The sequence below is a fragment of the Tursiops truncatus genome, chromosome 11, assembly GCF_011762595.2.
Source record: "Tursiops truncatus isolate mTurTru1 chromosome 11, mTurTru1.mat.Y, whole genome shotgun sequence".
Taxonomy (NCBI): Eukaryota; Metazoa; Chordata; class Mammalia; order Artiodactyla; family Delphinidae; genus Tursiops; species Tursiops truncatus.
Window position 1 is genome coordinate 30,439,001 of NC_047044.1, and position 22,860 is coordinate 30,461,860.

The 22,860-nt window shown below is 38.0% G+C and overlaps 1 protein-coding gene across 5 annotated transcripts in view; it reads left to right on the top strand.

Annotated features, from left to right (window-relative positions):
- Positions 1-22,860, top strand: part of POC1B (POC1 centriolar protein B) — a 107,418-nt gene that overhangs the window by 45,559 nt on the left and 38,999 nt on the right. For 2 of the 5 annotated variants that reach the window (XM_019918527.3, XM_019918529.3), the window contains 6 exons: positions 2,710-2,817; positions 2,948-3,063; positions 4,556-4,689; positions 6,777-6,845; positions 7,586-7,738; positions 22,213-22,293. In XM_019918527.3, the coding sequence (XP_019774086.2) occupies positions 2,710-2,817; positions 2,948-3,063; positions 4,556-4,689; positions 6,777-6,845; positions 7,586-7,738; positions 22,213-22,293 (661 nt within the window). Of the gene's footprint in view, positions 1-2,709; positions 2,818-2,947; positions 3,064-4,555; positions 4,690-6,776; positions 6,846-7,585; positions 7,739-12,741; positions 12,935-22,212; positions 22,294-22,860 lie in introns of those variants that run through there. The other 3 variants (XM_073788358.1, XM_019918525.3, XM_073788357.1) reach the window with 3 other exon arrangements.

Genomic DNA, 22,860 nt, shown 5'->3' on the forward strand with positions numbered 1-22,860 from the left:
ATTTCAGTTTTCTTAAATTTACTGAGGCTTGATTTGTGACCCAAGATGTGTTCTATCCTGGAGAATGTTCTGTGCGCACTTGAGAAGAAAGTGTAATCTGCTGTTTTTGGATGGAATGTCCTATAAATATCAATTAAATCTATCTGGTCTATTGTGTCATTTAAAGCTTGTGTTTACTTATTTATTTTCATTTTGGATGATCTGTCCATTGGTGTAAGTGAGATGTTAAAGTTCCCCACAATTATTGTGTTACTTTCGATTTCCTCTTTTATAGCTGTTAGCAGTTGCCTTATGTATTGAGGTGCTCCTATGTTGAGTGCATATATATTTATAATTATTATATCTTCTTCTTGGATTGATCCCTTGATCATTATGTAGTGTCCTTCCTTGTCTCTTGTAACATTCTTTATTTTAAAGTCTATTTTATCTGATATGAGTATTGCTACTCCAGCTTTCTTTTGACTTCCATTTGCATGGAATATCTTTTTCCATCCCCTCACTTTCAGTCTGTATGTGTCCCTAGGTCTTATGTGGGTCTCTTGTAGACAGCACATAGATGGGTCTTGTGTTTCTATCCATTTAGCAAGCCTGTGTCTTTTGGTTGGAGCATTTAATCCATTCACGTTTAAGGTAATTATCGATATGTATGTTCCTATGACCATTTTCTTAATTGTTTTTGGTTTGCTTTTGTAGGTCATTTTGTTCTCTTGTGTTTCCTACTTAGAAGTTCCTTTAGCATTTGTTGTGGAGCTGGTTTGGTGGTGTTGAATTCTCTTAGCTTTTGCTTGTGTGTAAAGCTTTTGATTTCTCCATTGAATCTGAATGAGATCCTTGCAGGGCAGAGTAACTTGGTTGTAGGTTCTTCCCTTTCATCACTTAAAGTATATCATACCACTCCTTTCTGGCTTGTAGAGTTTCTGCTGAGAAATCAGCTGTTAACCTTATGGAAGTTCCCTTCTATGGTATTTGTCATTTTTCCCTTGCTGCTTTCAATAATTTTTCTTTGTCTTTAATTTTTGCCAGTTTGATTACTGTGTGTCTCAATGTGTTTCTCCTTGGGTTTATCCTGTATGAGACTCTCTGTGCTTCCTGGACTTGGGTGGCTATTTCCTTACCCATGTTAAGGAAGTTTTCGACTGTAATCTCTTCAAATATTTTCTCGGGTCCTTTCTCTCTCTCTTCTCCTTCTGGGACCCCTGTATTGCCAATGTTGTTGAGTTTAATGTTGTCTCAGAGGTCTCTTAGGCTGTCTTCATTTCTTTTCATTCTTTTTTCTTTATTCTGTGTCGCAGCAGTGAATTCCACCATTCTGTCTTCCAGGTCACTCATCTGTTCTTCTGCCTCAGTTATTCTGCTATTGATTCCTTGTAGTGTAGTTTTCATTTCAGTTATTGTATTGTTCGTCTCTGTTTGTTCTTTAATTCTTCTAGGTCTTTGTTAAACATTTCTTGCATCTTCTCGATCTTTGCCTCCATTCTTTTTCCGACGTCCTGGATCATCTTTACTATCATTATTCTGAATTATTTTTCTGGAAGATTGCCCTATCTCCGCTTCATTTAGTTGTTTTTCTGGGATTTTATCTTGTTGCTTCATCTGGTACATAGCCCTGTGCCTTTTATCTTGTCTATCTTTCTGTGAATGTGGTTTTTGTTCCACAGGCTGCACAATTGTAGTTCTTTTTGCTTCTGCTCCATAGTTTCTTAATAGTCTAAAATTTTTCATTTTCTTTTCAGCCTTCTGCTCTTCTATCTCCATTCTAAAAAGGCACTTAAGAGAGAAAAATAACCTTGGAAAGGATTTTAAAGGGAAAGAGTATAAAAGCAGTAGACAAGATGTCTGAGAATTTTCTCATTTGTTTTTTAATGGGGCATGTGGATAATAGGTGTGTCTCTGAAGGAACTTCTGTTTTGTATAAATGAGTTATCCTATTTTCAGTCTGTTGGAGCTCTCTGGCCTCCCCAATCCGGGAAGTTACAGGCTTGAGGAGTTGGTTCTTTTGTTGATGATAGCATTCAATTTTAATTCTCAACACACCAGTTCTTTTCTTACAAAAAGCCTCACTGTAGAGTTGGTAGGATGAGTAATAGATGCTCTCTTGGGTCATATGGATAACACCAGAAAATGACAGTAGAAAGAAATAGAGAATACTTTTAAAAAACAAGGTACTTGGGGCTTCCCTGGTGGCACAGTGGTTGAGAGTCCGCCTGCCGATGCAGGGGACACGGGTTCGTGCCCCGGTCCGGGAGGATCCCATGTGCCACAGAGTGGCTGGGCCCGTGAGCCATGGCTGCTGAGCCTGCGCGTCCGGACCCTGTGCTCCGCAAAGGGAGAGGCCACAACAGTGAGAGGCCCGCATGCCACAAAAAGAAAAAAAACCAAAAAACAAGGTACTTGGCTTGGAAGCAGTGCAGACCTCAGACAGAAACTACCTTGAAACTAAATTATTTAAATATAAAAGAATAAAAGGTTAAAATACTCTCAGTTAATCTGTATAGTATATTTTCATGTTTTTAATGGTCTATCAGTGTCATTCGTTGTGCTTATTTTTAGTTGGAAAAGGTGTTGGTAGCAGAATAGGAGTTTGCTGCGTGGTGTGCTAACACTGGCCTAGGGTATTTAATATGTACATGCATGTCGTGTATGTCATGGTGGGGGTGGGGGTGATTGTCAGGAGCCTTCCAGAACAATTATCTTTCTTATGCTTTCCAGGTTTTCACCTGATGGAAGACTAATTGTATCATGTAGTGAGGATAAAACTATTAAAATCTGGGATACCACAAATAAGCAATGTGTTAATAACTTCTCAGATTTTGTAGGGTAAGTCCATTCTCTTTTTGCATTTATATGGGTTAGTTTGATACGGAGACATTTAATTATTACAATTCAAATAAAGAAATGAGAGTAAAGAGAAATCAAACTATTAGACCATCTTATTCTTTCCTCCTAGGTTTGCAAATTTTGTGGATTTTAACCCTAATGGTACATGCATAGCTTCAGCAGGTTCTGATCATACCGTGAAAATCTGGGATATAAGAGTGAACAAGTTACTCCAGCATTATCAAGGTAACAATTTCCATAACAAAATTCAGTTGTAAAATGGGCTCCTCTAGGAAGTTCTTAACGCTGACAGACTATCCTTCTCAGTGTGGCTTAGCCCTCTTAATGAGAAAGATGGGCTGACTTTGAACTGACTAGAGAAGAGTTAGAGTAGAAGAGCTGGAGTAGAGGCCAGCGTACAGAAGGGGGTGGAGGGACCTTAAAAATGCTGCCAGGGCTGTAAAAAAAAAAATAATAATAAAGAAGAAGAAAAAAGGTTACTGTAAGATTTTCAAACTTAATTATCTGCTTTGTATAAGACTCCAGGATACGGCTTCCCTGGTGGCGCAGTGGTTGAGAGTCCACCTGCCGATGGAGTGGACACGGGTTCGTGCCCCGGTCCTGGAAGATCCCGCGTACTGCGGAGCGGCTGGGCCCGTAAGCTATGGCCGCTGAGCCTGCGCGTCTGGAGCCTGTGCTCCATAACGGGAGAGGCCACAACAGTGAGAGGCCCGTGTACCGCCAAAAAAAAAAAGAATCCAGGATAGAAATTGACTCAGAAGGAGATACCTGAGCACAGATAGGTGTTATAACTGGTAGAAAACAACATCCTACTGTGCCCATATATTGAAGTTAAAAGAGAAATGAATTGATTTCTTAGTGTATATTAGATTTATATTAAATCCACATTTCCCTTTCTTTTTTTTTTTTTTTTTGGTTTTTGTTTGTTTGTTTTTTGCGGTACGTGGGCCTCTCACTGTTGTGGCCTCTCCCGTTGTGGAGCACAGGCTCCGCTCTGCGGCATGTGGGATCTTCCCGGACCGGGGCATGAACCCGTGTCCCCTGCATTGGCAGGTGGACTCTCAACCACTGCACCACCAGGGAAGCCCCACATTTCCCTTTCTTAATAACTATAATGTAGCAGACACTGTGCTAAATCCTCACAACAGCCCTAAGAGGTATTACTGTTACCTCCACTTTAAAGATAAGGAAACTGAGGCTTAAAGGGGCTAAGTTACTTGCTAAAATATTGATAGAACTGATGTGGGACTTTCTGTTTATAAAGTACATTTTTATAAAATACAGTGATGAACAAACTTTTGATCGCTGTGTTATGCTGCCTCCTATTGGAAGGAGGTTGTCCAGAAATGAATTCTCAAGCTGGCAAGACTGCCCTTCTCCACATATATCTCCATACTCTTCACCCCTTGACCCAAGCAACTAACTGGTAATTAAATTTAGTTTAAGGCTAAGATGTAAGCTGGTGGTAATCAATGGTTGCTTATATTGGTAATATATCTGAAGATTTTATAGTTATGTGTTTATTAAGATCATTCTTCCATGACTTACTCTCATTTGTAAAGCTATTCTGTGTCATGAGCTATGTGGAATTTTGGTTGCTGTGGAGACATTGCCCCGAATTGATTCTTTCAGCCTGGTATTGCTAATAGGGTAAAGGGGCATCTCTAGAATTAAGAATTATTCTCTGAACTTTTTGCTTTAATTTTCTACAAATCAGTTCACAGCGGTGGAGTTAATTGTGTGTCATTCCATCCTTCGGGTAACTATCTCATCACTGCTTCTTCAGATGGTATGCTTAAGATTCTGGACCTCTTAGAAGGAAGGCTTATATATACACTTCAAGGACATACGGTATGAACAGTAAGATTTTTACTTCTTAAATAATATATCTTTAAAAGTTTTGATCCATTTTATTATATGGCTTTATTATTTTTCCAAGTGTAGCACACATTGCTGCTACCACAATGTGTTTTGTTTTTTTTTGCTTCCAAGGCTATGTTTTTTATTTTAAAATAAATATTATTTTTTATCTTTAAATAAATATTATTTATTGTAATTCATGTCAAAATCAATGTGTATCTTTCAGTGGACATTAACTTAATCCTTTACTGCTATCTTCCTCAGTATGTAGTATAGGTTTGACTGGTTAAATGGTGATGGATACATGTTTTTCTTACTTCTGATCTTTCCCCTCATGTGGAGGCTGTCCCACTAGCTTTGACCCTCTTAGCCTCCACACCCCCTCACTCTATCCTTTCACTAATCTGATTGGCGAGTTTAGAAGGAGAAATTTGACAAGTCGAGCCCAATGCCTTCTACTCTTGGGAGCCTGTACCTGTCTGTATGGTACCTGTCTGATATTTCTTGTGGGGAGGTCTGCCCTTGTCCAGCCTTGTCTGTGACTGGGTACTCAAATGTGACTCATTCTGGGATTCAGTTCTAGAAAGCCCAGTTGCCCACAGATAAAGCCACATTTTCTCTTTATAAGCCTTCATCAGTAAGAAAGATAATATTTCTTTTGTCTTATTTTTCAATTGTTTTAGGAAACCAGTGGGGAAGTGGGGTGCTATCTATTGAGCCTATTCAATCACACACACACACACAAACACACATATACACTAGTATATAATGTACTAAAGAAAAACTTTTTAAGTGTAGAAACTATCTTTCCTTTCTGGGTAAATATTCAAACTTCTCTAAATTTTTTAGAATGCATCCTCTTTTTTTTTTTAATAAGATGTACTAGGTACTTCCTTTTAACCAAGTATAAGTTATTTATATCCAGAAATAGAATGGGTTTTGTGGTCTAAGGGAGAAGTTTTTTTTTCTGCCTTCATGTATCCTGCCGGACTTCCTGCTTGCTTTATCATTTGTTCTGCAGCTGTGTTAGAGTGAAGCAGAAATAGACACTAACCAGCTCAGATATATGTGTACCCATGGATTTAGGCTGGATGAACAACAAATAAAAGTGGCCAAAGATTAAAATATCCATGGAGGAAGGACAGAGTAATAGAAAAAAGATAAATAAAATAATTTAGGAGAAAAGCACTACACATGAATATGGAATATTTCACAGTCTGGAGGTGAAGGTGTTTATGAGGCTATAATAACCTGAGTCTGTGGGATGGTCTACTTGAAAAATATAAGATGTTTTTCCTTCAAGATTTTCTTGCATAGATTAAGGACATATTAAAAACAAACAGTATACGAATATTTTTGAAATGAGGAAGATTTACTCTTATCCTGACTGAAAATTGACCTAGAGGTCATGTTGTGACTGTGCGGGGTATAGTCTTGTCCAGCTCCACAGCCATTGCTCCATTTCGTGTTCCTGTTACCTCTCACCTAGATAATTGCAGTAACTTCCTAACTGCCCTGCAACCATTTGTTCTGACTCCAACTCATCATTCTCACAATCGTGATATCAATTTTCATCAATCACAGCTCTTCTATCCATGTCCTACTCTTAAAACTTTGAGTGGCTCAATATTGCCCACATGAAGGGAGAACTCAGTGAAGCCTGTTGTGGTCAGGAAATAAGCTTTGTTCATGCAGCCTCATTCCCATCACCTACAGAATTATCATTCAGTTTCTGCTAGTGATTTGTTGAATAAAGAATCCAAAGCCAGAAAATCTTAACAGAAATTCTTACTAACTTACCTATGCACAAGCTTTTCTTTAAAGGGGAGAAGAGTGTATTTTCTCATTTTTATTAGCATCTCTTTTTTCACTTAGTATCATTTATAGATGTTTTAATGTAATTGGGTTGATTCTTTGATTCTCTTTGCCTGCATAAGTTACTAACAGCTGGATATGTTCTCAAGACATTGCATAAATAGTCTGCACAAGTTAGGATGAAAAATTAATACTCACGGCCTTCTTGGCCATGAGAACACATTACCAAGTAAGTTTTTCTTTTATCTCCCTTTATTTCTTAGGGGCCTGTCTTCACTGTTACATTTTCAAAAGGTGGAGAGCTGTTTACATCAGGAGGTGCAGATGCACAGGTTTGTAAATCTCTCGGCTCCCTCTTTGATTTGGTTAGGGGCATGGAATCTGAGACCTCAGCTAAGATTTTTACAACCAGCTAGTTTGTATATGTTAAGATGATTATCAATGAGTTTATATTTTAATTTAGTGCCAGGAAGTCTGCTATCTCATAGCTGAAATACTTCCAGTTCTGATAGTTTTTGGAACTCAAATAGCAGTTATTTTCTTTTGCTCATCTTTACACTTAATTATAATACATAAAACTGACACTTACTGAATACCTAATATTGGTGTGGCCCTTTCACTTGAATTATTGCCTAATCTATTGTCTGTATGCCTTGTTTTTCAAATGTTGATTAAGCTCCTTGAGGATGGTAAAATTAAATTGTTTGTATAGCAAATCTGCATTTATTTGAAATGACCAAAAATCATTCAGAGCCAGATTTATTGAATAAGGTGGACAGTAAAGCCAAAAACATGATTTTGGGCTTTGGGAAAAATAAAAGAGGATTTTAAGATAATAAGTTATTTTCTTAATATGAATTTTAAACTGGACAAAAAGGCAATTTGAAATGCTAAATCTCTCCCTATCACCCTTTAAAAAAAAAAAAAGTGTTGAGATGTAATGTTGTCAGAATATATATCTAGCCTTCCTGACTATTTTGAGAGACAATTCTATATATTCATTTTTTTAAAAATTTACTTCTACTGCTTGTACATGCAAGTCAATAACTGCCAACCTGATTAATTTGTATAGGTCTTATTGTGGAGGACTAATTTTGATGAACTGAATTGTAAAGACGTTATTAAAAGAAACCTCAAAAGATTACACTTTGATTCACCACCACATCTTCTTGATATCTACCCAAGGACACCACATCCCCGGGAGGGAAAAATTGAAACTATTGAAGTGAGTACTTTGTGCATATTTGCCCTACCATTTGTTAAGTGTACACTTTGGGGCTGTTGGTCAACTAGATGCTTGAAATTATACTTAATTAGATGAAACCTAGTCCTGCTTTAAAACAGCAGCACTTCAAGAAACAATTATTTTCACTAATAAAATAAAACTGTAAATAAGGTAGTGTGTAATAGTACTAAAGCCTCTCATATTTGCTTCTTGAAGATTTAGAAATAAAACTTAAAAATTGTGTTAATAATAATGGAAATGAGGAATCAAATCTAAGACCTCTGATGACTGTAAAGTCTGAGCTGGCTTCATATTCTAGGCACGTTTAGGGAGCTCATGTGATGGCTGTCAAGAGAACAGGGCTGAAGGGCAAGAATTTTTAGAGCAGTTATTGAAATAGGTATCTTGAAGCCCTTTTACAATAAAAAATAAAATAAAAGGTCTTATGAACAGTAAAAAGAAGAGACTTAAGCATTAAACCTAATAGTTGAGACCATTTTACTGTTTGCCAACATATATTTTCAAGTATATAATTATCTGTTTAGCTGTAAATTTTTGTTGGCAAGTTCCCTTAGGTCCTATAGATTTAAATGTTCTACTCTCTTCAAAGAAAAAAGTTCTGTCTTTGCTGGGTACTTTGCTGGTATTAGTCTATTTCTTTCCATTTTGCATGATTCTTTTTTTTTTTTTTTTTTTTTGCTGGCTTGTGGGATCTTCGTTCCCCAACCAGGGATTGAACCCGGGTCCACAGCAGTGAAAGCGCTGAATCCTAACCACTGGACTGCCAGGGAATTCCCATTGCATGATTCTTCTTAAGTTGTTTTTTCTCTCAGAAAGAGCAGATATCAGGAATTACTATTATCTGTTCATCTGAATTTTTTCCCCAATCACTGGCAGAGTCTTTCTTTGCTTTTCAAGTAGATGCTTAAAAATTCTTAAGATATTATTCCTGAGTGGCAGTTCACAGCCACCTCCTGCTTGTTATTCATGCTGTAGTTCCAGACCCCCTTCTGTGGTCTCTGGCTTCCTTACCCCATGTCAGTTCTTTAATTTTGGTTTCCTTGGTCTCAGCCTTTTCTCTTACCTCAGGTATTTCTTTTAGTCTCAGGTTTTGTGTATGGGTGTGTGCATGTGCACACATGCATAAATTTAAGTTTTTAAAACTTCTAATTCTTTTAGACTGTTTTTTAGATTTTGTTTAATCTAGCCACATTTTGGGGATTTCTTTCCTTGTTTTTCAATGGTAGTGTTTATTTTCAGTTCTTTGCTATAATTTTTGTCCTCTCCAACTTCCGACCATCTTTCCAGACCTTCTAACTAAAGTGTTTACCATTGTGCTTTACTACATCTTCATGCCACTTATTGTATTATCATTTCCCCCTCTTTCATTTCTTTGAAAGAAAGAATGTAATGTAATTTGTGGTTCACCACATTTTTGTTTCAGTTTCTGCAATTATGGATGCATTTGTTGATCCCCTGTGATCCCATGCGTTCACATCAAATATATGTGAAATATATTTTAACTTGAGTTTTCTTTTCTTGTTTTACCTAAGCTGGTTTTATTGACTCTTGGTGTTTTTTATTCTAGTATTTCTGTAGCTTAGCTGGGCCTGATCAGCAACATTGCTGCTGCCCTCTCATCCGCTTAGCCACCTACCTTTCCAGTGTGGTAGGTGACAGAGCTGCAGGCTGAGCCCAGGTCTCCTTACTCCTAATTCATTTATACTTCCATGACATCACACTGCCTCAGCACTGAGGATTCAAGCCATTTTCTCTGTGATTTACTCTCAGCCCCAGCTCACTTAAGAGTGCTAGACTTTCTTTTTTTTTTTTTTTTTTTTGCGGTAAGTGGGTCTCTCACTGCTGTGGCCTCTCCCGTTGCAGAGCACAGGCTCCGGACGCACAGGCCCAGCGGCCACGGCTCACGGGCCCAGCCGCTCCGCAGCATGTGGGATCCTCCCGGACTGGGGCACGAACCCGTGTCCCCTGCATCGGCAGGCAGACTCAACCACTGCGCCACCAGGGAAGCCCTAGACTTCCTTTAAAGTGTCAACAAGTTCTCTAAGTAGCTCTTCTCTGACAGTGGAGCCAGAAAGCAGTAAAACCAGCTGGGTTGCTTTCTATGGCTAGGTCAAGATGACCCAGGGCATGCAGAGCCACTCTCAACCCATATTTTTCACATATACCCTTAAAAAATCTATTAAAAACTGGCTTTTCATCTTGGAGTTACACCTCAGTTACAGTATACAGAATCTTGAACACTGTGACTGAATTACGTTTGTTGCCTTAAGAAAGTCAGCCTCTGTGTACAGTTTAAATTATCTGCACACACTCATACATACTCACTGAATGGGGACTGAAATAAACTTACAGTAGCAACTGTAGTATCTATCATTTATCTACCACAAAAATTTTAGAAAATGGCACTTCTGAGAAAGTGAATGTCAGTTTCTAATCCTAGGGGATCAGAGACCAATTCATAAAGAGTCATTATCCATTTCTTTCCCTTATCTTAGTTACAGAAGATGATTGGGGGAACCAATGCTCTGTCTCCCTAAGCGTAAACAAGTAATCATGATTTACCACTCTAAATATGGTTTGTATACAGGACAGTGATGAGAGAAATATCCCGGGAGAGTATACAGATTGTGCACATAGATATTCTCTACAACTCTACTTACTATTTTTATTTTTCATATTTACCAAAAGGCTTGGTTCTTACTAGATGCCAGTACGTAATAGAGAGTATTGAACGTTTATTAAATATCAGTTACTACCTGGGCACTTTACATTTATTATCTGCTTAAATTAAGTATACAGTATGACTTAATATTTGTCAAAATTCAGATTTTGTGATATGAAATGCCAGAGATTTTATGATACACGATTCTGCATATGAACAACCAACTGTTCATTTTTTTTTTCCCTTAAAATCTCTTATAATAAAGCAAGGGTGTAAAGTTTTCTGGACAGAGAACATCTTTAATATTATGAATAAATAATTATTAAATATCAAATTATTTTTTAAAGTAATGTCTGTGAATCCCTCATAGAGCCAAAAGACTATAAATTTTAAAATATCATTTAGAATAGTATGAATCAGAAGTTGTACTGTGCTCATTTAAGATTAGCAAATTTTACTTTGAAATACTAAATTTGATGGATTAGATTTTTTTTTTTCAAAGCTTTAGGCAAGGTCAGCTTACATATGTTACTTTGGAAGTATTTGGAAACTAGTAAACCTTTTTTTTTTTTTTCGATACGCCAGCCTCTCACTGTTGTGGCCTCTCCCATTGCGGAGCACAGGCTCCAGATGCGCAGGCTCAGCGGCCACGGCTCACAGGCCCAGCCGCTCCGCGCCATGTGGGATCTTCCCAGACCCGGGCACGAACCTGTGTCCCCTGCGTCGGCAGGCGGACTCCCAACCACTGCGCCACCAGGGAAGCGCTAAACTTTTTTTTTTTTTTTGAGGTCAGAATTCCTGACTAAAGGAATAAAAATGTATTATTAGAAGATGTGAAATAAATGGCATCTAAATAATCTAATTTCCCCAGCTTTCTCTTTTTACAGTAACCACGAATGCTTCATTTCTGAGTTTGAAGTAACATATCTTTCCTATGATTTGTATTTTATTGTGTTTTCTGTGAGGCTCATTTGAATCGCATATAATCTCAGTCTTCTGGGTGAAATTATTTGGCCTTTTGCAAAAGCCATCCATTTGTCAGCCTTAAAGTCATCACTTGTTTGAAGGTGGGGAATCCTGTGGAGTCTTAGACCTTGGGTACCAGCTGACTACAGATATAAATTACTAATTCCTACACAGATAGAGAGGGTGATAGGCAGATTGCTTTTAGAATAAATGAGAGAAGAAGGCCACATGAAAGAAGGCAGGAAACATGAAATCCTTTCCCTTGCTGTGTCAGACCCCTCCTCTGTCCTTTCTGCTCATCTAACTGGGGAGCCTTTGTAACGCTCCTGGCCTGGGCACTCTGTCTTAATTAAAACATAAGAACAACTTCTTGCTTTTTTTGGTGGGAAAGAAGCCCACTTTTAAAACAAGGTATCTTAACCCTGCCTGCATTGCTCAATGGCACATCACGAATTTGTGCTGACTTTGTCTTCTTCAGACTGTCACGAGCTGGACTGCCTAGTCCAGCCGCCCAGACAAAACCAAACTTTCCTTCTTGAAGGAGGAACTAACTTAATGTGTGTGCCTGACACTTTTCTCCCAAGCAGTTCCCTACCCTTTTGCATATTTTGATGGGAAGACGTAGAGCCGTTCTAAGGGATGGTGGTAGATCTTGGTGACAGAAAGGCATCAAAATAGCTATTCTAGGAGAGTTGCCGAATATTGTAGGAAGGGATAATGGTTAGTTTGTTAAAAAGAATTTGTTAATAAAATAATTGTTTTGATGGCTTCTAATTTTGTAATGGCCACTTGAGATTACCTTAATCTACACATTGCATAGGAAATTCTGTACGACATTGATCAGGAAGGAAAACTTCCTTTAACTTAACCAAATATTTGTATAATGATATTTTATGGTAGTCTGGCCACGATTCATAGTTCAAAACTACAAGTGATCAATTTTAAGTCTTGGAGTCTGAGATTGGGTTTTATCTCAACCTTCTATTAAGGTTGAAACATTATGATTTATGATTAAAAAGAAGACCACTCCTCTATCAGTTTTGTAATTTAGTTCTAGCTGTGCTATATGTCTACACTGTTTTGGACCTCAAAAACTGTTCTTCAGAGATTACATAATAATAATAGCAGTAATAATACTAATATCTAACACATGCAACATTTTTCTAATAGCCTTACACAAATTGTCATTAAATCTTCCTTAAAACTCTATAAAGCAAGCACCATTTTTATCCCATGAGAAATTGAGGCACATGTGAATTAAATCTTTTTTTAAATTTTTCAATTTTATTTAATTAATTAATTTTTTAATACAGCAGGTTCTTTTTCTTTTTTTTCTTTTTTTTTTTTTTTGCAGTACACGGGCCTCTCACTGTTGCGGCCTCTCCCGTTGTGGAGCACAGGCTCCAGACGCACAGGCTCAGCGGCCATGGCTCACGGGCCCAGCCGCTCCGTGGCATGTGGGATCTTCCCGGACCAGGGCACGAACCCGTGTACCCTGCATCGGCAGGCGGACTCTCAACCACTGCGCCACCAGTGAAGCCCAGCAGGTTCTTATTAGTCATCAGTTTTATACACATCAGTGTATACATGTCACTCCCAATCTCCCAATTCATCACACCACCACCACCACCACCCGTGGCTTTCGCTCCTTGGTTTCCATGTTTGTTCTCTACATCTGTGTCTCAACTTCTGCCCTGAAAACCAGTTCATCTGTACCATTTTTCTAGGTTACACATACATGTGTTAATATACGATATTTGTTTTTCTCTTTCTGACTTACTTCACTCTGTATAACAGTCTCTAGATACATCTATGTCTCAACAAATCACCCAATTTCTTTCCTTTTTATGGCTGAGTAATATTCCATTGTATATATGTGCCACATCTCCTTTATCCATTCGTCTGTCGATGGGCATTTAGGTTGCTTCCATGACCTGGCTACTGTAAATAGTGCTGCAATGAACATTGGGGTGCATGTGTCTTTTTGAATGATGGTTTTCTCTGGGTATATGCCCAGTAGTGGGATGCTGGATCATATGGTAATTCTATTTTTAGTTTTTTAAGGAACCTCCATACTGTTCTCCATAGTGGCTGTATCAATTTACATTGCCACCAACAGTGCAAGAGGGTTCCATTTTTCTCCACACCCTCTCCAGCATTTGTTGTTTGTAGATTTTCTGATGATGCCCATTCTAACTGGTATGAGGTGATAGATACCTCATTGTAGTTTTGATTTGTATTTCTCTAATAATTAGTGATGTTGAGCAGCTTTTCATGTGTTTCTTGGCCATCTGTATGTCTTTGGAGAAATGACTATTTAGGTCTTCTGCCCATTTTTGGATTGGGTTGTTTGTTGTTTTAATATTGAGCTGCATGAGCTGTTTGTATATTTTGGAGATTAATCCTTTGTCTGTTGCTTCGTTTGCAAATATTTTCTCCCATTCTGAGGGTTGTCTTTTCATTTCATTTATGGTTTCCTTTGCTGTGCAAAAACTTTGAAGTTTCATTAGGTCCCATTTGTTTATTTTTGTTTTTATTTCCATTACTCAAGGAGGTGGATCACAAAAGATCTTGCTGTGATTTATGTTAAAGAGTGTTCTTCCTATATTTTCCTCTAAGAGTTTTATAGTGTCCGGTCTTACATTTAGGTCTCTAATCCATTTTGAGTTTATTTTTGTGTATGGTGTTAGGGAGTGTTCCAATTTCAGTCTTTTACATGTAGCTGTCCAGTTTTCCCAGCACCATTTATTGAAGAGACTGTCTTTTCTCCATTGTATATCCTTGCCTCCTTTGTCGTAGATTCATTGACCATAGGTACGTGGGTTTATCTCTGAGCTTTCTATCTTGTTCCATTGATCTATGTTTCTGTTTTTGTGCCAGTACCATATTGTCTTGATTACTGTAGCTTTGTAGCATAGTCTGAAGTCAGGGAGTCTGATTCCTGCAGCTCCGTTTTTTTTCCCTCAAGACTGCTTTCGCTTTTCAGGGTCTTTTGTGTCTCCATACAAATTTTAAGATTTTTTGTTCTAGTTCCCTAAAACATGCCATTGGTAATTTGATAGGGATTGCATTGAATCTGTAGATTGCTTTGGGTAGTAGAGTGATTTTCACAATATTGATCCTTTCAATCCAAGAACATGGTATATCTCTCCATCTGTTGGTATCATCTTTAATTTCTTTCATCAGTGTCTTATAGTTTTCTGCATACAGGTCTTTTGTCTCCCTAGGTAGGTTTATTCCTAGGTATTTTATTCTTTTTGTTGCAGTGGTAAATGGGAGTGTTTCCTTAATTTCTCTTTCAGATTTGTCATCATTAGTGTATAGGAATGCAAGAGATTTCTGTGCATTAATTTTGTATCCTGCAACTTTACCAAAGTCATTGATTAGCTCTAGTAGTTTTCTGGTGGGATCTTCAGGATTCTCTATGTATAGTATCATGTCATCTGCAAACAGTGACAGTTTGACTTCTTCTTTTCCAATTTGTATTCCTTTTATTTCTTTTTCTCCTCTGATTGCCATGTCTAGAACTTCCAAAACTATGTTGAATAATAGTGGTGAGAGTGGACATCCTTGTCATGTTCCTGATCTTAGAGGAAATGCTTTCAGTTTTTCACCATTGAGAATGATGTTTGCTGTGGGTTTGTCATACATGGCCTTTACTGTTTTGAGGTAGGTTCCCTCTATGCCCACTTTTTGAGGACTTTTTATCATAAATGGGTGTTGAATTTTGTCAAAAGCTTTTTCTGCATCTATTGAGATGATCATATGCTTTTTATTCTTCAATTTGTTAATATGGTGTATCACGTTGATTGATTTGCATATATTGAAGAATCCTTGCATCCCTGGGATAAATCCCACTTGATCGTGGTGTATGATCCTTTTAATGTGTTGTTGGATTCTGTTTGCTAGTATTTTGTTGAGGATTTTTGCATCTATATGCATCAATGATATTGGTCTGTAATTTTCTTTTTTTGTAGTATCTTTGTCTGGTTTTGGTATCAGGGTGATGGTGGCCTCATAGAATGAATTAGGGAATGCTCCTTCCTCTGCAATTTGTTGGAAGAGTTTGAGAAGGATAGGTGTTAGTTCTTCTCTAAATGTTTGATAGAATTCACCTGTGAAGCCATCTGGTCCTGGACTTTTGTTTCTTTGAAGATTTTTAATCACAGTTTCAATTTCATTACTTGTGATTGTTCTGTTCATATTTTCTATTTCTTCCTGGTTCAGTCTTGGAAAGTTATACCTTTCTAGGAATTTGTCCATTTCTTCCAGGTTGTCCCTTTTATTGGCATAGAGTTGCTTGTAGTAGTCTCTTAGTCTCTTAGGATGCTTTGTATTTCTGTGGTGTCTGTTGTAACTTCTTTTTCATTTCTAATTTTATTGATGTGAGTCCTCTCCCTCTTTTTCTTGATGAGTCTGGCTAATGGTTTATCAATTTTGTTTATCTTCTCAAAGAACCAGCTGTTAGTTTTATTGATCTTTGCTATTGTTTTCTTTGTTTCTATTTCATTTATTTCTGCTCTGATCTTTATGATTTCTTTCCTTCTGCTAACTTTGGGTTTTGTTTGTTCTTTCTCTAGTTCCTTTAGGTGTGACATTAGATTGTTTATTTGAGATTATTCTTGTTTCTTGAGGTAGGCTTGTATAGCTATAAAGCTACTTCCCTCTTAGAACTGCTTTGCTGCATCCCATAGGTTTTGGGTCATCATGTTTTCATTGTCATTTGTCTCTAGGTATTTTTTGATTTCCTCTTTGATTTCTTCAGTGATCTCTTGGTTATTTAGTAACGTATTGTTTAGCCTCCGTGTGTGTGTGTTTTACGTTTTTTTCCCTATAATTGATTTCTAATCTCATAGCGTTGTTGTCAGAAAAGATGCTTGATATGATTTCAGTTTTCTTAAATCTACTGAGGCTTGATTTGTGACCCAAGAAGTGAGCTATCCTGGAGAATGTTCCGTGTGCACTTGAGAAGAAAGTGTAATCTGCTGTTTTTGGATGGAATGTCCTATAAATATCAATTAAATCTATCTGGTCTATTGTGTCATTTAAAGCTTGTGTTTCCTTATTTATTTTCATTTTGGATGATCTGTCCATTGATGTAAGTGAGGTGTTAAAGTCCCCCACAATTATTGTGTTACTGTTGATTTCCTCTTTTAAGCTGTTAGCAGTTGCCTTATGTATTGAGGTGTTCCTATGTTGAGTGCATATATATTTATAATTGTTATATCTTCTTCTTGGATTGATCCCTTGATCATTATGTAGTGTCCTTCCTTGTCTCTTATAACATTCTTTATTTTAAAGTCTATTTTATCTGATATGAGTATTGCTACTCCAGCTTTCTTTTGACTTCCATTTGCATGGAATATCTTTTTCCATCCCCTCACTTTCAGTCTGTATATGTCCCTAGGTCTTATGTGGGTCTCTTGTAGACAGCACATAGATGGGTCTTGTTTTTCTATCCATTCGGCAAGCCTGTGTCTTTTGGTTGGAGCATTTAATCCATTCACGTTTAAGGTAATTATCGATATGTATGTTCCTATGACCATTTTCTTAATTGTTTTGGGTTTGCTTTTGTAGGTCATTTTGTTCTCTTGTGTTTCCCACTTAGAGAAGTTCCTTTAGCATTTGTTGTGGAGCTGGTTTGGTGGTGATGAATTCTCTTAGCTTTTACTTCTCTGTATAGCTTTTGATTTCTGCATCTAATATGAATGAGGTCCTTGTTGGGTAGAGTAACCTTGGTTGTAGGTTCTTCCCTTTCATCACTTTAAGTATATCATGGCACTCCCCTGTGGCTTGTAGTTTCTGCTGAGAAATCAGCTGTTAACCTTATGGAAGTTCCCTTCTATGGTATTTGTCATTTTTCCCTTGCTGCTTTCAGTCATTTTTCTTTGTCTTTAATTTTTGCCAGTTTGATTACTATGTGTCTCAGCATGTTTCTCCTTGAGTTTATCCTGTATGGGACTCTCTGTGCTTCCTGGACTTGGGTGGCTATTTCCTTACCCATGTTAAGGAAGTTTTTGACTGTAATCTCTTCAAATATTTTTTCGGGTCCTTTCTCTCTCTCTTCTCCTTCTGGGACCCCTATAATGCGAATGTTGTTGAGTTTAATGTTGTCCCAGAGGTCTCTTAGGCTGTCTTCATTTCTTTTCATTCTTTTTTCTTTATTCTGTTCCACATCAGTGAATTCCACCATTCTGTCTTCCAGGTCACTCATCTGTTCTTCTGCCTCAGTTATTCTGCTATTGATTAATTGTAGTGTAATTTTCATTTCAGTTATTGTATGTTCATCTCTGTTTGTTCTTTAATTCTTCTAGGTCTTTGTTAAACATTTCTTGCATCTTCTCGATCTTTGCCTCCATTCTTTTTCCGACGTCCTGGATCATCTTCACTATCATTATTCTGAATTCTTTTTCTGGATGGTTGCCTATCTCTGCTTCATTTCGTTGTTTTTCTGGGGGGTTATGTTGTTCCTTCATCTGGTACATAGCCCTCTGCCTTTTCATCTTGTCTGTCTTTCTGTGAATGTGGTTATCGTTCCACAGGCTGTAGGACAGTAGTTCTTCTTGCTTCTGCTGTCTGCCCTCTGGTGGATGAGGCTATCTAAGAGGCTTGTGTAAGTTTCCTGATGGGAGGGAGTGGTGGTGGGTAGAGCTGACTGTTGCTATGGTGGGCAGAGCTCAGTAAAACTTTAATATGCTTGACTGCTGATGGGTGGGGCTGGGTTCCCTCCCTGTTGGTTGTTTGGCCTGAGGCAACACAACACTGGAGCCTACCTGGCCTCTTTGGTGGTGCTAATAACAGATTCTGGGAGGGCTCACGCTAAGCAGTACTTCCCAGAACTTCTGTTGCCAGTGTCCTTGTCCCCATGGTGAGCCACAGCCACCCCCCACCTCTTCAGGAGACCCTCCAACACTAGCAGGTAGGTCTGGTTCAGTCTCCCCTGGGGTCACTGCTCCTTCCCCTGCGTCCTGATGTGCACACTGCTTTGTGTGTGTCCCCCAAGAGTGGAATCTCTGTTTCCCGCAGTCCTGTTGAAGTCCTGCAGTCAAATCCCACTAGCCTTCAAAGTCTGATTCTCTAGGAATTCCTCCTCCCGTTGCCGGACCCCCAGGTTGGGAAGCCTGACATGGGGCCCAGAACCTTCACTCCAGCGTGTGGACTTCTGTGGTATAAGTGTTCGCCAGTCTGTGAGTCACCCACCCAGCAGTTATGGGATTTGATGTTACTGTGATTGCGCCCCTCCTACCGTCTCACTGTGGCTTCTCCTTTGTCTTTGGATGTGGGGTATGTTTTTTGGTGAGTTCCAGTGTCTTCCTGTTGATGATTGTCCAGCAGCTAGTTGTGATTCTGGTGTTCTCGCAAGAGGGAGTGAGAGCACGTCCTTCTACTCTGCCATCTTGGTTCCTAGTCTGTGAATTAAATCTTAAAGCTAGTAAGTAACAACATGAGAATTCCAACCCAGTCACTCCGGTTCCATTCTGTACCTTTAACTATTTTGATGCAGTGCTTCAGTAGAATAAAAAGTTAATCTCATCCTGTTAACAGATATTGGACATCGTACTAGCTTTAGAGTGTGCAACAGTGAACAAGATGGGCATATTTCTTGCCCTTCAGAATTTGTCAGAGCCGGGTTTGTGCTCGTGGACTCCTCAGTATGATGGATACACCAGAACCTCAGAGTGGGATGGTATTGGTGAGGTCGTGTATACTAACCCTCCCTCATGCATGAATCCCTTGTTTGGTGATGGAGAACTCAGCCTCTCATAAGGCAGCCAACCCCATTTCAAGGCAACTGTAGTTATTGAAGCGTTCTTTCCTTTAATAAAAATGGAGAGATAGTACTGTTAATATTCATGGAGGTTAGCTTGCAAAGAACTCAACTGTAAGTGTCACTGCCTCAGCATATTTTCTTTGCAGAGAAGACTGTAAACTTTTACTTAGTAAGAATTTCCTGCTCCATTTAACGTATATGGCAGCAACTGTGGTACAATACAGTAAAATATTGTTACATCAAAAGTTTCCCAGCTTGTAGAAGCTCAAGGATTTCTCTATGAGAAATGCTGACCATTTCCATGTGATTTAGTGGTTTTTTGAGCAATTCCAGTTTCAGATGGCAAAACCAGATTGTATTTTTCATTGGTAAACAATTTCATATCTACACTAGGTGGCAGTAGATAAATGAGAATGATGTGTCTGCAAGCACTCTTTCTGGACAGCTCACCCAAGATTAAAAGGAAAGCGAGTCAGCCTCAAGTTTCTTATCTTTGCCTCAACTCTGGATTCTGGAGCTGATAGGAAGAAGTTGTGCGTTCTGCTCTGTGGAATGGCCAGAAAGAAACATAGGTGTTGGTGGGCCAAGCAGATAGTCCTACATGGTTCTAATTCCTTCTTTACTGCAGTGTGGGGATTATTGGGAGTATACACCTCTACTTCTGACACAAGTGGCTGGATAGATGTAAATGCTTATTAATATTTCCAAAACTACAGCTGTACCCATCAAACTTGATAAGTGCTGTTAAAATAATTCCACTCCTCTTACCACAGTCCCTGACTGTTGCAGTGTTGTCCTCACTGTTAACCCCTACTTTATGCTTGATACTCTACATGTTCCTGTCAGATTGATCTTTCTAAAGCACATTTTAGCCTCCAGTTTTTCTGTGCCTTCCCAAATTCCTTCACCCCTCACAATTTGACCCTTGCCACCCTCTCTTGTCGCTGCCCTGTGCAGCAGTATCGTGTCAGCATTCTGCCTCTATGCTCAGGGAGGCTTGTAACCTCATCTCTGTCTCTCTCTTTTTGCTTTTGTTTTATAAACCTTTTCTAAAGGAGCCATCACAAGCTCTGTTTCCTCCACGGGAAGCCTTTCTCACTAAGTGCTCAGTCAAGTTTCTCCTTTGAGGTTCATCAGTATGCTTTTTGCTGTTGGATTTATTTGATACCAAGTTCTGCTATCTCTCTTGCCCTTTGTTTACTTCTTTGTATTCATAATGTTTAGTAAATAAATGGTGATCATGTGGTTTCTTTCCCTTTTTGTTTTTCTGAATTCTGAAATAATCTCCCTCAGAAGTAGTCACCACTCTAATTATTCCCTTGCTTTTCTTTCAAATGTTACTATTTATGATTGAATCAGTAATGAGATTTTTTTTCATTTTGGATAGTTTTAAACTTTATATAAATGGAATCATACTGCATATATTTTACTATAGCCTCCTTTATTTAGCATTAAAATCCTGAGATTCATGTGCATGGATTCTGAATTCATACATTCATATGTTGTTGCACATAGTTGTATTTCATTCATTTTCACAGCTGTATAGGATTTCAGTGAATTTACTACAGTAGTAATTCCCATGATTATACATTTATTCTACTGTTGATAAACAGGTGGGGATTTCTGATTGTGATTTGTTTTTCTAATTAATTTACTGTTTACTGACATATAGTTGATTTACAATGTTGTGTTAGTTTCTGCAAGACTGTGGTTTGTTCCTGTTTTTGCCATTACAGTGTTGCTCTAAACAATGTCACCATCATTGAGCTTTCTAGCTTTTGCAGTCTTGTAGGTGTTAAGCAGTATTTTGCTTTAATCGTCCCTTTTCTAATTACTACTAATGTTTCTGAAAATCTCTTCATATTCTAGATAACTGTTAGGTTTTCTATAATTTTTTCCTTAGGATTGCTCTTCTTTTCACATTGATTTGTAGGTTTTTCTTATATATTTTAGGTATTTGTCCTTTTTCAGTTTCAGATATAATATCTCCTCCTATTCCATTATCTGATTGTTAACTTTGTGGTAACCATTGTTAAACAGAAATCCTTAGTTTTGGGGCAAACAGATGGATCAATTTTTTTTTAATTTACTTAGTTTTTGCCTTATGGTTTTACTTTTGCAGCTTTTAAGATATTCTTCTCTACCCTGGGTCAGAAAGATATTCTTACACATTTACTTCTACTAACTTTGTAGTTTTAACATACCATTTAGGTTTATAATTTATCTGCTGTCCATCTTTGTATGTAGTATTAGGCAGGGATCTATTTAGTGAGCCCGTTTTCTTAGGTACAAGTCATCCTTCCTCTATTGATTTGTGGCACCATTTTTCCTTTGTATTTGTTTTCCATATATACAGGGCTTTGCTTCTGAACTCTTTATCGGATTGCTTCCTATTTTTTAAAGACTTCTTTAATGTCTTTATATGAGGTTTTTTTCTTTAAAGGTCATATGCATTTTTGGGGTTTTTTCCTGATGTATTTAAAAATTTCTATGGCATTATAAATTATGATTTTTAAAAATTTACATTTTCTGTGTGCTGAAGTACAGACAGGTAATTGACTTTGTATATCAATTTTGGATCTAGTAAACTCTCTTAGTTTTAATGATTCAGCAGTAGATTCTTTTGGGATTTCTTTATAGATAATTATATATGAATGACAATTTTTATTTCTTCTGTTCTAATTCTTACATCATAATGCTTTTATTTCCTTTTCTTGTCTTACTGAACTGGCTAGGATTTTTTTCTGCATCTTTTGAGGTGGGTCATTTCATTTTATTTTTAAAATCCCTTAATAGGTGAATCCCATTGATTTTCTAATGTAAAAGCAACTTTTTATTCCTGGGATAAATTCAACTTGCTCACAATGATCTTTTCTTATATATTGTTAGATTTGATAGGCTAATATTTTATTTAAAATTTTTGTATCCATGCTAATATATGGATATTTTCATTTTAGAATATATTAGGAAATACCCTCTAGATTATTAGAAATGGCATCCACTTTCCTATGGTATAAAAATCTAATATTAGCTTTTTTTAATGTATATATACAGATTAATCCAAAGCTTGATGTAGTCGATTTGCAGACCTCTACTCCACCTGTTGTGGACATCCTTTCTTTTGATTCTACCACAGTAAGTTTTCTTTGGCATTTAAATGGTATTTAATTGTTTGGCACAATCCATTTTCCTTAAAAAGTTTGTTGGAGGGCTTCCCTGGTGGCACAGTGGTTGAGAGTCTGCTTGCCAAGGCAGGGGATACGGGTTCGTGCCCCAGTCCGGGAAGATCCCACATGCTACGGAGCGGCTGGGCCCGTGAGCCATGGCCGCTGAGCCTGTGCGTCCGGAGCCTGTTGCTCCACAATGGGAGAGGCCACAACAGTGAGAGGCCCGTGTACCACAAAAAAAAAAAAAAAAAGTGTGTGGGAGAGAACATAAAAAATGGGCTAAATAGCCTAACACCTTAGCATAGAAAAAACCTTGTACAAAAGTCATATTTACAATGTGTCTAAATAACCACAAGGGGGAGCAGTACCAATTTCTAGGAAAGCTTCAATTTGAGGACCTTGAGCTCAGTAGAATCCATACCGTCTCATCTCCCGTTAAGGTGCCACCCATGTGACATTTCACTTGCTGTCACAGAACAGATTTCCTTCTTTGGTAATTGCCTTTCAGAGGTGCTAAACTTACGTCTAGTCTCCT